The 15,376-nt window shown below is 47.3% G+C and overlaps 1 protein-coding gene and 1 long non-coding RNA gene across 2 annotated transcripts in view; one reads left to right on the top strand and one right to left on the bottom strand.

Moving 5' to 3' along the window:
- Window positions 1-15,376, top strand: part of DEUP1 (deuterosome assembly protein 1) — a 388,243-nt gene that overhangs the window by 39,619 nt on the left and 333,248 nt on the right. The window contains exon 4 of the mRNA XM_086935316.1: window positions 8,847-8,942. Coding sequence (XP_086791442.1) covers window positions 8,847-8,942 — 96 coding nt within the window. The remainder of the gene's footprint in view (window positions 1-8,846; window positions 8,943-15,376) is intronic.
- The window catches only part of LOC147698743 (uncharacterized), a 38,819-nt gene that overhangs the window by 11,090 nt on the left and 12,353 nt on the right, over window positions 1-15,376 (bottom strand). The gene's annotated exons all lie outside the window — the stretch shown is intronic.

The following is a 15,376-nucleotide window of genomic DNA, read 5'->3' as shown; positions in this document are numbered from 1 at the left end:
CCATAGCTCCCCCCCAGCAGAACCCAAAAAGGACCAATAGGACCGGAACGCCCCTTCGTATGCCTTCCTTGTTCTGGGAGCTAGACTCTCTCCCACGAGGTCTTGTAGTCCGGGGCACCGAGAGACCAGAGAGCTTCGGGAAAAGGTGCCGCTACCGGGTCCGCTGAGGGTAGGAAACCCCAGAAGGCCTGCATACGGGAACGAGAAAGCGCATCAGCAGCCTGATTTAACACCCCTGGCACATGTCTTGCCCTAAAGTGTACGTTCAGTCTCATACAGAGCAAAACAATTTCCTTCAGCAATCTCAAGATCCATCTGCAGCGGGCAGCCTGACTATTGATACACTCAACAACGGTCATATTATCAGACCAGAACACCACAGTGCGGTCACGAAAACCCTCGGGCCATGTTTTTAAGGCCACCAGAATAGGAAAAAGCTCAAGAAAACCTATGTTACCTGTGAGCCCATTCTCGTGCCACCACGCCGGCCAGCTTTGTGCTGACCAGTGATTGCCAAAAATGGCGCCAAATCCTACACTCCCTGCCGAGTCTGTCCACAACCCTAACTCCTCCGAGGAGACCCCGGGTTTGCTCCACACGACCCGACCGTTGAAATCCGCCAGAAATGCCAACCATATGAGCATGTCCTGCCGAACCTCAGCCGAGAGCCTTGTGCGGTGGTGGCCTTCCTTAAGGCCAACCATGGCCTGTGCAATTGAGCGGGAAAATGGGCGCGCCATTGGGATCACCCTCAGGGCGAAATTCAGTTGACCCACGACCTGCTGTAACTGATGTAATCTTACTTTGGTCGCGCTAATACATGCTTTGAGCGATGTCTCGAATTTCGCCACCTTTTCTTTGGGCAAGCGGAAGCACCCCTCTTCGGAATCGAGCTCTATTCCAAGAAACTCGAGTGAAGTAGACGGCCCCACTGTCTTACCGGGCGCCAATGGCACGCCAAAGTGCCTCATGAGATCACAAAATGCATTCAAAGCCCGCGTACACTCTATGTCCCCAGCTGCCCCCAGGAACAGAAAATCATCAAGATAATGCATCACATGAGTAAACCCTGTTATTTTTGTGAAGGCCCATTGCAAAAAACAACTGAAACCTTCAAAATAAGCACAAGAGATGGAGCAACCCATTGGCATACATTTATCCATGTAATAGTGACCCTGAAACATGAAACCAAGGAGACGCTGATCGTCTGGGTGTACCGGGAGCAACCGGAACGCTGACTCGATATCTGATTTAGCCATCAGCGCTCCGGGCCCTAGGCGATTCAAAATGGCGACGGCCTCATCGAATGATGCGTACCGTACTGAACAGACATCAGGATCAATCGCATCGTTCACCGAAAGACCCCTTGGAGCTGACAAATTATGTATCAACCTGAATTCCCCCGGCTCTTTTTTGGGGACTACACCGAGGGGTGAACAAACAAAATTAGCAACTGGCGGGTTATCATATGGTCCAGCGACCCGACCTCGGGCCACCTCCTTACCAATCTTTGCTTGTACCACCGCCGCATTCTCTCGCACCGATAACTGATTCTTACATTGTGCCTCACCCCGAAAATCCCCCGCCGGGATGCGGAAACCATATGAGAAACCATCTCGCAACACCCCAGCGGAGATATGATCTGGGTACTCGTTTAGCCAAGGGATCATTGCCATGATATCAACCGGGGTCGGTAGCGGTGTACCCTGGACCATTTCAAACCTGTTTGGTGCTACCCCTATTCCCCGTATCACTAGTCTTGGCTCTGCACGTGGTCTCCGGATGGGAGGACTGACCACACCCTGAACATTCGTGCCTGAATTTACAAGAACCCTGGGGCCTAGTACATTTGCCCCTGTTAAAGCTCCAGCAGACCCCTTTCTTCCCTGTGCTGCCACTAGTCTTCGAGTTCCGGTCATTGCTGGAACCTGCTCGAAAGGGCGTCCCTGACGAATGGCGGGAATACCCGGCCATCTCACTCCCCACTACTGGTGACTTCCCCACTTCCATATTTTGCCATGAAATGGAGTCAAAACAGTCCCACGTCAAGGATGCATCATGTTCCTTAGATTTACGAAATATATTATCATAGGCAAACCATTGATTCCCTCCATACGTTTCATAAAAACCCATGATACGTGTCTGATACACAGCCAATTCTCCCAACAAATCGGGCCTACGTTCCCCCATAATTGCAATGAACATTCCGAACGCTCTGCCCCAATTGCCTATTGATTCATCAACTCTAAAAGCGGCCATCTTGGCTCGCCATACACTTGGATGCAAGAACTCTTTCTGGTTTTTTACATGTTCAATTTCGTAGTGATCGGACAACAAGGAGAATATGTTTACATATTTATCAGCCCATATCCTCTCCTTCACCTCCTTCGGGATATGTTGTACAATTTTCTCCCTCCTTGAAGGTACCGATCCCTCCCCAACCATCGGTAATGGCTTACCTGGAGCTACCGCTGCAACTGCCGACCCCGCCGTACCAACGCCTGATCCTGGGTGACCGACGGGCGCCTGCGGGGAAACAAAAGGACAAGGTGGTTTTGCGGCCTCCCGTGATTGCCGCATCTGCCTCATTAATTGCTTGGCCTCCTCGGCCGTGTCCCTTGGAGCAGTGGAACCCACGCTGCTACTACCCAACCATGCCGCCAGCTGGGCGGCCAACTCCGGGGGCATGTCCCCCTCGTTCACCGGGGTAACCACCACAGGGATCGGTTGCCCCTCGACGGGAGCCGGCGCTGGAGCCTCCACTGGACTGGGAGGGCTCGCCGGGGGAGCCTCCGGAACTGGGACCCCGTCATTTGCCCTGTTCCTGGCCCTCTTCCGTCTCCCGGCAGGGACCTCCACTGGGATGGTTCTTTTTGGCCGTCCTGTACCATCCCTGGCCGCCATTTTCTTCTTCATCTCCGCCATGTCTTTCACCAGCATCCGGAGCATTTGGTCGGTGCTAACCTTCTTTGCGACCCTTCTGCCCGGCATTCTCCTCACGTAGATGGAAGGTCCTGGACAAGACTTGCAGCGCTAGAAGAGAAAAAAGAGAAATTACAAATTTCAAAATTGGCTCTTCGTTCCGTCTCGAGCTCACGTGTGACGCGTGGGTGCAGCTTCAGAGCAGAGGAACAAGAGGATGCTTCCTTGGCTTGTCGCTCCTTTTATCCTTCGTCGGGCGGGCGTAGACCCTCCTCCAAACCGCCCCCCGGGCGTGGCTGGCGGTGTTGGTGTCTAGGACAACCCCTTCTTGGGCGGGAAAAGGCGCACCCCGGCTACGCCGCTTCGGGCATACCAGCCGTGACACGCCTCCCGCCCAAAATGGTTTCCCGGGGAGATCGGGGTACTCCACCATACGTTCGGGGGGACCGAGTGGTCGCCCCTTTCCAGAAATACTGAAGTATCTGTAACTCCTTGCGACATGATGCGTCATACATTAAATATGACGCATCAGGAATGTCGCAAGGAGTGCGCAGTGAAAAGTGACGCATCACTGTTTTCACGCAGCGATGCGTCACTTTTCATAAATGAGGCCCCCAGTACCCAGATCAAGTTCAGTCCCTGCATGACTGAAATCGTCCATTGAATGAAGACCAAGCATCTGAAGCTGAACATCGACAGGATTGAAATTGTGACCTTCAAGGAGAGCACTTCACTGTGTGTCTCCACCTGATGGCCAACAAAGGTAGGACTGACAGCAAAAAAGAACCTTGGGATCGTCATCAACAGCAAACTCAACATGACCACCCAAGTCAAATAGAAACCTCACCAGAAGGTTGCAGACCATTCAGAAGCCTGAGGGCAGAATCACACTCAAACTCCCATGCTGTACTCACATTACACCACACCTGAAGAAGTTCAAATGCTCTCAATACACACCCAAGCACAATTTAAGCTCCTCTCCCACACTTTCAAGGCACTACATAACACTAGCCCAGCATACCTCAACAAAAGCACATGCTTTCATAGACCTTCCAGAACCTCCACTTGTCGGCACTCCTACTTCCAGACATTCCATGCATACGGAGAGCCAGATCCAGCAGTCGAGTCTTCTCCTACATCACTACTAAAATGTGGAATGGTCTAGGACTACACATAAGAGCCTCATCCTCACTTCTTGAATTCTGCAAGAAGCTGAAGACCTGATTTTTCGAGTAGGCCCATTAGGCCCTATGTTTGGCCGGAGTCACACCTGCTCAGCGCCAAGATACCGTCTCGGGTGACAGTGCTCTCTGCAAATCTACACAGCATAGCCTAACATCCCTTGCTTAATATGGGAAGTGTAGCAATCACTTAGCATTACCTGTGCATTCCAGAGCCCCACCTCTAACCTGACGAAAGTAATTTGTGCAACCCTGAGAGTGATATGCATCTCCACTCTGGATCAGCTAACAGGGCCCCTGAACTATGTTCCACGATGAATTTAACTACATATTGAAAATTAACATCCCCGCCTATAAATATCAGGCCTGCCCATTGTATTCATATATTTAGAGCAGCCCCTCACACCCCTTGCTGTGTTAATGGTTAGCTTCTTGTCATCTTAAAGTACTGGGTGTTAATCCCCATCTTGAGTTTTGATGAGAGCGCTTTTTCAATATAATAACTAAAGCTATCCTGAGTACAACCCCTTTAAGGATCCACATTACCTGCTGATACGTTCGTTGCTGATAGGCGGCCTCCACCCCTCAACACACGTGCATGATTATCTATATTATCTAGGAGGAGTTAACTACTACTTATTCCAGGCTTCACCAACGAGTAGCTCAGGAGCTATAAGATTGCTCTCCAATTATATGTAAGTAGCTCTCCTGGTTGAAGCCCATGTGATTATGCCTGATGCAATGGTCATTATTGCAACACTGATAATATCAGTGCGGTGGATGGTTTTCATTGAACATAAGTAAACCCTTATTACTGGAGAGGTTGGAGACCCCTGATGATTCATTACAAAAAAGCATGTTAGGGGCTTACAATAGTGTCTTAGACCCTGCTCATTTGACGACTTTTGGAAAAAGATATGAAGTTTGCCTTAGCACAGGAACATTGTTAGACAAAGTAACTCTGCCTTAAATGTATCTTTCTCTCGTCTGAATGATTCCTAGGACTAGAACTGTGGGGCATATTACCAAGGGCATTATCGCCGCTTTAGCAGGAATTTTTACCGCTAAAGCGGCGATAACTTTATCGCCCTATTACCTAGCTGTCGCTAACACCAGTTAGCGACAGCTAGTAGGAGATAGCGATCATCTTGTGGCCCACTTTGCATGTCAGCGATATTTATCGCTAATGACATGCAAAGTGGGCGTGCCAAGATGTTAGCGACTGGAAACAGTCGCTAACATCGCTATCTCATATTACCTACTTTTGGAAATAATCGCGCTAAGCGCGATTATCTCCAAAAGCTAACACCTGTCCAGAGCAGTTCTTTGCCATGTTATCCAATGTAGGTGGATAACATGGTTAAGAGCATTAGCTCGGTAATGCATGAATATCGCTGACTTTTCAGCTATATTCATGCATTTCGGCCGATTTTTATCGCTTTTGAGATAAACCTTAATAATAGCAAGGTTTATCTGCGATAAAAATCGGCGGAGCTCGGCGATAATAATATTGCCGCTAAGACAACATAGCGATAATTATCGCTAGTTGTTGGTAATATGCCCCTGTATTCGTAATGTTTGCTGTTCCTTTCAACAAAAGTAACAAAATCGCACCATTAATTAGGGAGGAGCAGTCACTGTGTTGATGTGAGTTGTGGTGGAGTTCCCACCAAATCAAAACAATGTAGTGCTTAAGAAAGAAAATCAGGGTTCTGTGGGCAGTCCTGGCTTCCGTCTCAGAAAGTGTGAATAAGGTCAAGAAATAAGCCATATAAATTCCCAAACCCATTCAGTAATAAGTAGGAAACTTAATTGATTGAAATCTAGCCAAAACAAGAACATCTGTTCAGGGGAGTTTCTAAAGAGTCTGTACAAAACGTTGTGATGCTGAATATTGACTACAGAATGTTGTGTAGACACGAATATCATAGATAGCACATCAAAGGACAAAGGACAAAATATCGAAATGCCAGTATACATAGATATTTTATACCTAACTTCACATCTATGTTCCTCGACGATATGTAGATCTTCAAGGTACATGCGAACATATAGATAACATTAGAAATCTATACTTCCCTATATGCACACTTATAATATTTCGATATTTTGTTCCTCAATATGTTGTTCATGATATTAGTCTGTACTCGATGTTCCAGTGTACAATCGTTCACAAAACACTCATTGAGTAGTTGGGACCAAAATCCTTTGGAAGTAATGGAGCATTATCAAGAAAGGCCACTAGATGTCAGTCTTGTACCAAAAACTAATAACATGCTGCTGGGAGAACGGTGGGTGAGCCAGTGATCTTTTCGTCTCTGGCGCATGCGTTTTTTATTGAAATGAGGCAAAATGCTTCCTTGGTTATGCACATTGTTCGAACAAACAAGAAGGGGAAGGGGTCTTCCGTGCCCCCAACTGCATCTTCAACAACAGGAACCTTGCTGCATGAGAATACTCACTGCAGGCTACCAGCCCTCAGTTAGTGGATTTTCACTCTTCTGCCCACTTTCGAGTTGGGTACCTACACCTGGAGGCTGGGGGGCAGTGCTTAACCTGTAAAAAAAGAAGTGCTGGGGCCCTATTAAGAAGCCATCACTATGTGCCCCACACATTGCCACTGTATTTACACAACTTCTAACCATAATACAGCTACAAGTTGACGAATCAGACTGTTTCAGACCGCAAAGCTTTAAAACTGGTTTGGGTGGCAGGTATTAGGTGTTTTTTAATGTATATCGAACTAAAAAAAATTGTTGTTCTGCTCATCCTTAAATTAAACAAACAGCGCCACCGAGTGACAGCTGTCAGAAGTGCAGGTTCCAGCAATTAAGTGTTGACCGGTGCTGAACATCGGAAACCACTGGCTCAAATTAAGCCACTAGGGTGGGTGGGGTGGGGGGGTCACACAAGCTTAGAAGCACAGCTGACTGAGTAGCCCAGTCTTCTGTGGGTCAGCACAGCCTGGCTACCATGAAGAAGAAGGGCAAGTCCAGGCATTCCACACTGTCCCATAGGGTGTATCTGCACTACCAAATCAGTGCAAGCTAGGAGAAGGGCTGCTGGCAAATTCATCCAGTCATTCTGACGGGGACAAAAGCAAAGTGGCCCAAATTTTGCTTTCAAAGATTCCTTGTGAGCCTTCTTACTCCTTACCCAAATTTGAGAAGCGTTCTCTTAGTCTTTTGTTAGCTATGGTCTCTCAGGAGGCCAGCGCCCCAAACTGTGGAGGAGCTTTTCAGCTCGAGTGAACTAAGGGGAGCCGGATTTTCCGCCCTCCTTTCCAAGGCAATAGAGATCATACCACCCCCAGTCCCTTCTTCTTCAGGTTTAAACTATATAGCGGGCTTCCTATCCTCGTATTAGCGTGCAGCAGTGGTTGGTGTAAGGCTCGGACTCTATCTTGGCTACTTTTCTACTCTGGACCCACCCAGACGTTTCTTTACTTCATTTACCCTACAGGGAAGAATATCTAATGTCATTACTGGGACACTCCTGTCAGCTGGCTCGCTGGGCTTTCAGTGATATCTAAGTCCTCCCACAGACCCTCCTCTCATAACCAGTGCCTTCCTCTTACTTTCCAAGATTCATTGTTGCTCACCCTCATCATCCATCTATTAAATCCTCCAGAGTGCGAAGATCCAGGATTTCAGAAGAGAGCCTTGCATCATAGGTCTCTCTCCACTGGATCAGGCCTGTGGGTTGTGAACAGAGAGATTCTTCTATTCTTCTGCTCTGTGACCTTGTATGGTGTATTAACCGCGCTGGGGCTGGCGGGCGCTCTTTCTCCTTTCCTGCTCCCTCTGAGTGGAATAGATTCCCCCGGACCTCCTCTGGTGAGTTCGGAACAGATCTTCAAAAAGAAGTTGAAACGTGGTTTTTTTTCTCAGTTGTAATTGCATTGTGAGAAGACTAGGGAGTGGACACTTCTTGGTGCATCTGTGTGCTTTACAATCCTATTCATCATCATCATCACTGACTGATCTCCAATCTGCAGTCTTTCCCTTCCTTTCCAACTGGGATCCTTGACTTCCAAATTGTTATGAGTTCAGGGGAAGGCCAGCTACAGGCCTGGCAGAGGAGTGTGTCTGCCTAAACTGGTGAGATAACTTCCCATTCACAGGGCAGGAATTAACAGCCTGCCTAAAATCAACATTTGAGTCACTGGTACCACAATCCTGAGTTCTCCAATGGGGGGGGAGTAGCGTGGAGTAACACATAGTCACAAAGATGGTATCTGCACCTGCTTCCTAGCCGAAGTTACAACAATCTGCTCTGTAAGAGGCATTGCAAGCTTTGCCAATGCAAAGCTGCCATAATCCTTCCATTGGGGCATTTTGAGTGTAATATTTAGTGAAAAATTCAAGTTTGGTACATTTCTCTGCTTCTCTTGTGAACATTATGCATTTGGGCCTTGGGGCTTCAAGGCACACTTTGTAAGTGACATCCAATGTTAGAGAAGGGGCCTCATATCTGACATTGTTTTACTCTGACATGTTAGCATTGCAGGGTCACAAAGTGCTTGCCAGTCCTGTCATAACGCTTTTAACATCCCACCATGCACAATCCCATGTGGGGCATTTCACATTTTGCCATTTGACCATGTTTTGTTCACTTTGACTGTGGGCTTCCCTAAAAATCTAACAAGCCAATTGGGATTTGTCAATTTGCAGTGTCTAGTTTGTTTTCTCATACCCATTACTTTTATAAAAACTAATTGTGTTGTTTATATATCAAACCTAGCTGGGAATCCTTAGAAAGAAGCTGGAAAGCGCAGAGAAGTCTCAGAACCTGATCATTCAGAAGTATGAAGGACAGCTGAATTCACTCAAATATCAGGTACGTTTCATGACCTTACCTTTGTTGGACTCTTGTTTACATTTGCAAGGTGTAATTTGAACTCATTGTCAGTTTTTTTAGTGGGAGAGTGGCCTAATGGTCTGGAGACCCGGTAATGCTATTAGTAGACAGAGCTATGCAAATATGTCGCCAGCTTCTGGGTTGGACTGGCCTTCAGGGTAAACAGCCAGTACCCGATGGGCCGGCGACAGATCAGTGTGCCGGCCAGTTTTTTAGCAGTTAGGGCCTGTTTTATGGCCAGGTGGGCCGGTTTCTATCGTTGACTTTCCTGATATTACCACAGACACTACCTGCAGCAAACACAAATGAATGCAGTCTCATACCTTGCAAAATATTCAGATAGCGTGTCTTTACAACTTAAGTACAGGCTGATTTACATATTCCGGCTACTTTTTTAGCTATCTGATTCGCCAAGAAGGTCCCCTTTTATTTTGGTGCCCGGGCCTACTTTCTGTCCCAGCCCGACCCTGGCCAGCATTCTCTATGTCAGGTTGAATCGGTGATATCTCACTCCCATGTGCACTGCAACACAAAGTGAGGTCACAAAGTAGGTTCACGGGGACCTGCTACCTAAAATTGCATCGAGTTCATACCCTGACATCATTACAGTGTATTCCTATGTTTTTGTTTTTGCCAGGCTCAATTTACTGAAGGTGCTGAAAGCTCCCTTCAGTGATCCTGCTCACTTTAGATGTCTCTATGGCTGCAATGAGAGACCACCTGAGAAGGTGTCTTCCAATTCTCCATCACTGTCCTGTCTGATCCCCCAGTCAAAATTGAAGGGAGTTAGGGTACCTGACGACTCCCCTTCAACTGTTGGTGGTGTCCACACTGTGTACAGAGGGGCCCTGTCTTACCAAGGAGTTGGCAGAGGGTTCAAGGATGGTCTTAGTGTTTTAATGGAAAGAGAAAACACACTTAACCTTGAAGGGGTCCTTGCCACTAAGAAAGGGAAGAGAATGCCAAAGGACAGAGCAAAGGTTTTGAGCGCTGACTTCATTGTGCACCAATACAAGTCTAACAGGTGCAGAGTCTCATGGATTGAGAGGCAGCCATCGAAATTCTTAGACATAGAGTAAAACACCATAGCAGATATTTAGCTAAGAAGGGTCTCTACAGGTGGGATTATTCGAACTCACAGGGATAATTTCTCCGGAAAGGACAAAAGAATTATGCAGAAGATTGTTATAAAATCATACAGCAAAATATAGCCCACTTGGTTATCTGTCAGTGGAGATTTGTATATGAACCATTGGAGTTCAGTTTTGCAGTAAATACTCTGTTGCTCTATGTCCAGAGGGATAAATCTAATTTTTCCTTGTCTCAGTTAAGTATGCCTAAATTAGCAAAATGTTTACCTCCCCCTTAGCCAAAGACAATAGATGCAATTGAAACCTGCCCTCATGGCTAGGATCACTCCTACTGCGCCTGAAATAGAGCTTTTAACCAGGCAATGCAACCCCCTGAACTCTACTGGTAACAGATATGCAGCCATTATCAAAAATGGGGTACCCCAAAGTGGTCCTGGACCTGGGTACAATTCGTTATGAAAAACAATGGTCCTAGACCTTAATTTAAATAGACTAAAACAAACCTACAATCATAATTTGCTTCTTTGGAGCCTTAGCATTAATTGTTCACAGTATATAATACATCCATTTTGATCTAGTGGTGCAACAACCAAGACCAACAAAAGATGCTTTTATTTCCACCGTATTTCAACAGTAAATTATTAACTCATTTACTTATAGACACTTATGGTACACAAAGGAGGTTACTCCTAAGAACGTGCAAGAAAGAAGTGCTCAAGTGATGAAAGGGTGAGTAGAAGAAGAAAAAGTTGGTGCTGTAGATTAGACTGGTCATATGATCTCAGTCACTTTTACATCTTGGCCACATTTAGTATTCAAACATAGTTGTTTCTCATACGTAACACAATACAAATTCTCATGTGGCACGTTTTCACAATGGGGGAGTTTGTGGTCCAAGTAAAGTATTGAGGGGCGTCGACGTTTCGACCCGACATAATGCTCTGGGGTAAGTGGGAGCCTCAGCCTGCGGGTCTTCTTCAGGACGGGAGGGCAACCTTAGTACCTGGGTCGTGTCAAACTCGTATGCCCGTGTGTGAGTCAGGGTAGTGGGTGTAGTCAATACGCAATGCAAGGCATTGTCTTAATTTCTCCAGAGGTTCCTAAGAGTCATCAAGGACCTCACATCAGTTGTAATCAGGGATGGCGGTGTCCTCATCGCAGTTAGAAGGGTAGCGTAATGTCCTCTTTTTCAAAGTGCTTTCACTGCCACTCGGAAAACGGCGTCTTCAGTCCACGCTTGGAATCTGGCAGCGGGAGTGGAGTAATTAAGACAATGCCTTGCATTGGGTATTGACTACACCCACTACCCTCACTCTTCAGAAACAGCTCCAATTCTGAAAGAATGAGTGCCAAAACAGAAAGGATCTTCACCAACATGACATAAAACCTTTCTCATGACCCTCAGAACCTGGGACACTAGCAGCCGAGTGCCATCTTGGTGAGCCAAAACTACACCTGAATCAGGCCCACCTGCTGCTTTGAAATCACATTATCACTGGGCACACCAACCCGCCTATTTTGTTTATTAAAAGCTTTGCTCCCTTACCTCTTTGGTCAGTTTTGGACCACTCCAGAAAGATTTGTATTGCTTCACCTGTCACGTTTTTTATTTTTTATACTCTCATACCCCCTGATTGGCTTCTCCCTAATAGCTCAAATATCCTAAATGGTATGAAAAATAACCAAGACATGCGTAACCTGAATAAAAATGGTTCAAAATAAGGAAAATATATCGAAGATATGCCCTTCACCATATACAACAACAATTTCGTGGATATAGGATCCCTGATAAAAACCCGTCTGATTTTCTTTAGCCCAGCCTTGCAACATTCTCCTACCATCTGACCAGCTGAAAGCTCATAGCCCCAGAAAAACTTGCCATACAAACTAAAACCAGCTAACTTACCAGCAATTGTTGTAGCTGAGGCTTTCTTATCTATATTACTCATGATAAATCCTAATACATCATCTCTGCGCAGCAAGCATACTTGCTCTCTTGACTTCAACGAGACTCCGCCATCTTCAAAAATTCCTCCAATGCTTTCCTATAAGAGGTTCTAGTGATTATTGTCAGAGATTTTTCAACAACTTCAAGCATTCGCAGTCCACAAACTCCCATACCTCCTGCAGCACCTGTGTTTTTTAGGTTTGGCCTGGCGATCCACTGCGCAGCAGCGTTCGCGCAGGCGAAAACTTTTGTTTACCAGTATGGGGCTTTGTCCCGCCTCTCTGTTCCATTGGCTAGCTCCATAAATGGAGGCTAGCCATTGGAACAGTGATGCGTCACTCATTCCCCGAGCAGATTCGTGGGCGTTCCGGCGATTTTTTCGCTCTCCGCCCCTTTGCAATCGTCATTGGGGCGGTGGGCGGTGTTTTTTTTTTTAGGTTTGTTTTAATCATTTATCCTGAGATGGCGGCCGGGTGGTAGCTTACTTGAGAAGCTCCGCAGTGCCGTCTTGAACCCGACCTCGAGCCGTGTCTGCACTGTGTCCCTGGGCCGCTTCTGCCCGCTTCACCTCCCTCTTGCCGGACCGCACCGCTCGCCGCATCCCCACTGGCTAAGAGCTTGCACTGCGCCCGCCCGGCCGTACAAGTGTACCGGCGAGCCCTGTGCGTTGTGCCCCTGAGATCCGCAGCCCCTGTGAGCTGTGCGCTGTGCGCTGTGGATCGTGAGAGCCTTCCCCCGCCTGGAAAGGTACGCGCTAAGCAAACGTCCCGCAGACTGAGGACTCTGCCTGATTTATTCCCGCTCCCGTCCCCGGGGGCGCCCCGCCCGTACGTCTCAGCTGGAGACGCCTGTACGAGCCCCACTGGGAGGAGAGCCGCCAGATTGCCCCAGGAGCCCTGTCTACGCCTGCCTCATTGCCGCTTTTAAGCCCAAAGGTACGCCAGAAGTGCAGCAGTCTGTGGGTGCTCCCCGTACACCACGTATGCCTGAAGCGTACACCTTAGCACCAGCCGGCAGGGTCCAGCGAAGTACGTATCATATGCCTGAGGCGTACCCAACTGCACCTGCCCTTTGACCCACCTTCTGAGATGTACCGCCTGGCTTCCTCGGCAGTACGCCTCGCGCCAGCCTGCAGTGTCCGCTGGAAGGTACGGCGCGCACGCCGCCTGAGTGCCCTTGATCCTTTCTATTGCCCCCAGTACAGGGCGTACCTGGGCCGTATCGTGAGCCGCCCTGTGCCTTTGAACCACACAGGCCGCTTCGTACCGCCGTGTTTGCATCTGGAGTCTCTAAGTGCCGCAAAGGATTGCCTGCGCCCCGGACCCTCTGCTGTACCCCCTCGAGGTCCCGCCAAGACGCCTGTACCGCGGCGCCCCTCTAACTGCCGGAACCCCCAGGAAAGTTCCTCCGAGGGATATCTTCATCTTGTTAAGTCAGACTTGATACAGTGATTTTAAAGGCATACTAAGTAAGAACATGAACTGTTCCAAACTTGATTTTGGTTTAAATACAATTTCTACTACCTAATGCCTACCTCGATGGAAGTGGCTTAGAATCTGGATGTTGTCTTTGTCTCTCTATCACTTGACCCACACACACAGGCAATGGGGAGATTTGTCAATCTCCTCCTACGTGCTTTTGTTATGATGAGGACCACAAATTACTAATGCAGGCAGTAGTGATTTGCGGTTACAATAGTGTATAGCTACGCATTTAAGCCGTGCAAAAACCTGTGCAAAAACTGAAACTGGTATTTTGTAAAATAGTTTTTGGCTTCTTCCAGTAGCATGCAACATGATTAGATGCAGGGCAAACTTCCGAATGCCTAGGCTGCAGTCATCTACAGGCAAGAAAATCTCTCCAACCCCACACTCTGCCAGTGCGATATGTTAACTCGGTCAGTATGGTGTTAGGTTCATGAAAGAAGGACTTGTTTAGAATGGTTGGTATATATTTGAAAAGAGGTCCAGCATATGTGGGTGGAGCAGCATTTTCTGAAAGTGTCACTCTCCATAGCATTGATATAAGCAGTTTTTTTTTAACAGAAGTGAACCGATACCCTAGCGGATGCTAAAGCCTTGTTCAGATTGGCAGCTATTAAGTCAGTAGGTTGTGGATGTATTCTGATCCCTAAGTATTTAAAGTTGGTTTCTCGAGGGTTTGTTCTTGTGTGTCTGCCTGGCTGATAACCTTTTCATCTTCATTTGTCAATGGCTAAAGACAGGACTTCGTTCTAGTTGCCCTTATCGACAAGCCTTCCTAAATTCCCTCAGTACTTCAAATGACAGCAGCAGTCCCATAATCATATTGTATAGCAAAATGTCATCGGTTCAATAAGATGACTTGTGAATGTCCCATCATTGTGCCCAGTCCCCTCCTACTACCAACACTTCTCATGTGGTGGGCCTGTGGCTCCATGGTCAGGAACATTAATAGCGAAGGCAGGTGACACCCTGATATGTCTCCCCTCCTCACTGACTATGGCTCCAATACCACTTTCCCTTCTACTTGGGCCGTTGGGTTACTATTCAGTAGCTGGATCCTTGCTTGGATCCTTTACCTGAAGGCCATCGCTTCAAGGATTTTGAAAAGATCGCTACAGCTGGGCATATGGGATGCTTTCGTGAGGTCTCTGGATACTACTTCTCTTTTTGGTACATTATTTGATTGTCCCTGTACAGAGACGTGGATTAGATATTTTACCGTGATTCAGCATGGCCAAGGCTCACACAATGCCACGTATACCGCTCTTATAGATTACCAGCCTCTGTCCATTGCAGAGTCTTTATTCTCCTATCACGAAGCCCCGTCCCCGCTCTCGCGGCACGGTAAGCATCTAAAGAACTAGCCCAGTAAACAGCTTACTCACCGTCACAGTTACTCCCCATGCTTGAAGCTGCTCCTCGAGGCTGGCTGTTTCTGCGGCCTCAATAACAAGAAAAAACGTTTTTTAATGACCTGCATTTGTAACACATTGCCAGGACTTCAACCCAGCTTCTATTTTTGGGCAGTTTTAAATAACGCGAAAGTAGGTATTGGAGTGCTTTACATGAGCACCAACTACATTACACAAGTACATTAGGTAATGTTATTCTTTCTGTGCTGTGGCATTTCTGGAGTAGCGTCCAAACCTGGGCCTGTGGTGTTCCTGGATCCAAAGCACAGTGGTAGTCAGTAGTGTACGAGGTTGTTATTCCTCCACTATAGTTGTATGCCGTCTTCTTCCCAGTTCAGTGGTATTTGTCCCTCGCAGTTACAATTGCAGCCTCTCTCGTGTAGTCAGGACATAATGTTTCTACTTCTGAGGTTTCATTTAGCTATTTAAGGTATTCTGGGAGTTGTTTTCGTTTGAGTGGCAGTCTGGATACCAATGG

Source organism: Lissotriton vulgaris, chromosome 8, assembly GCF_964263255.1.
Source record: "Lissotriton vulgaris chromosome 8, aLisVul1.2, whole genome shotgun sequence".
In the NCBI taxonomy this organism is placed as follows: Eukaryota; Metazoa; Chordata; class Amphibia; order Caudata; family Salamandridae; genus Lissotriton; species Lissotriton vulgaris.
This window is presented reverse-complemented; position numbering and strand designations above follow the sequence as displayed.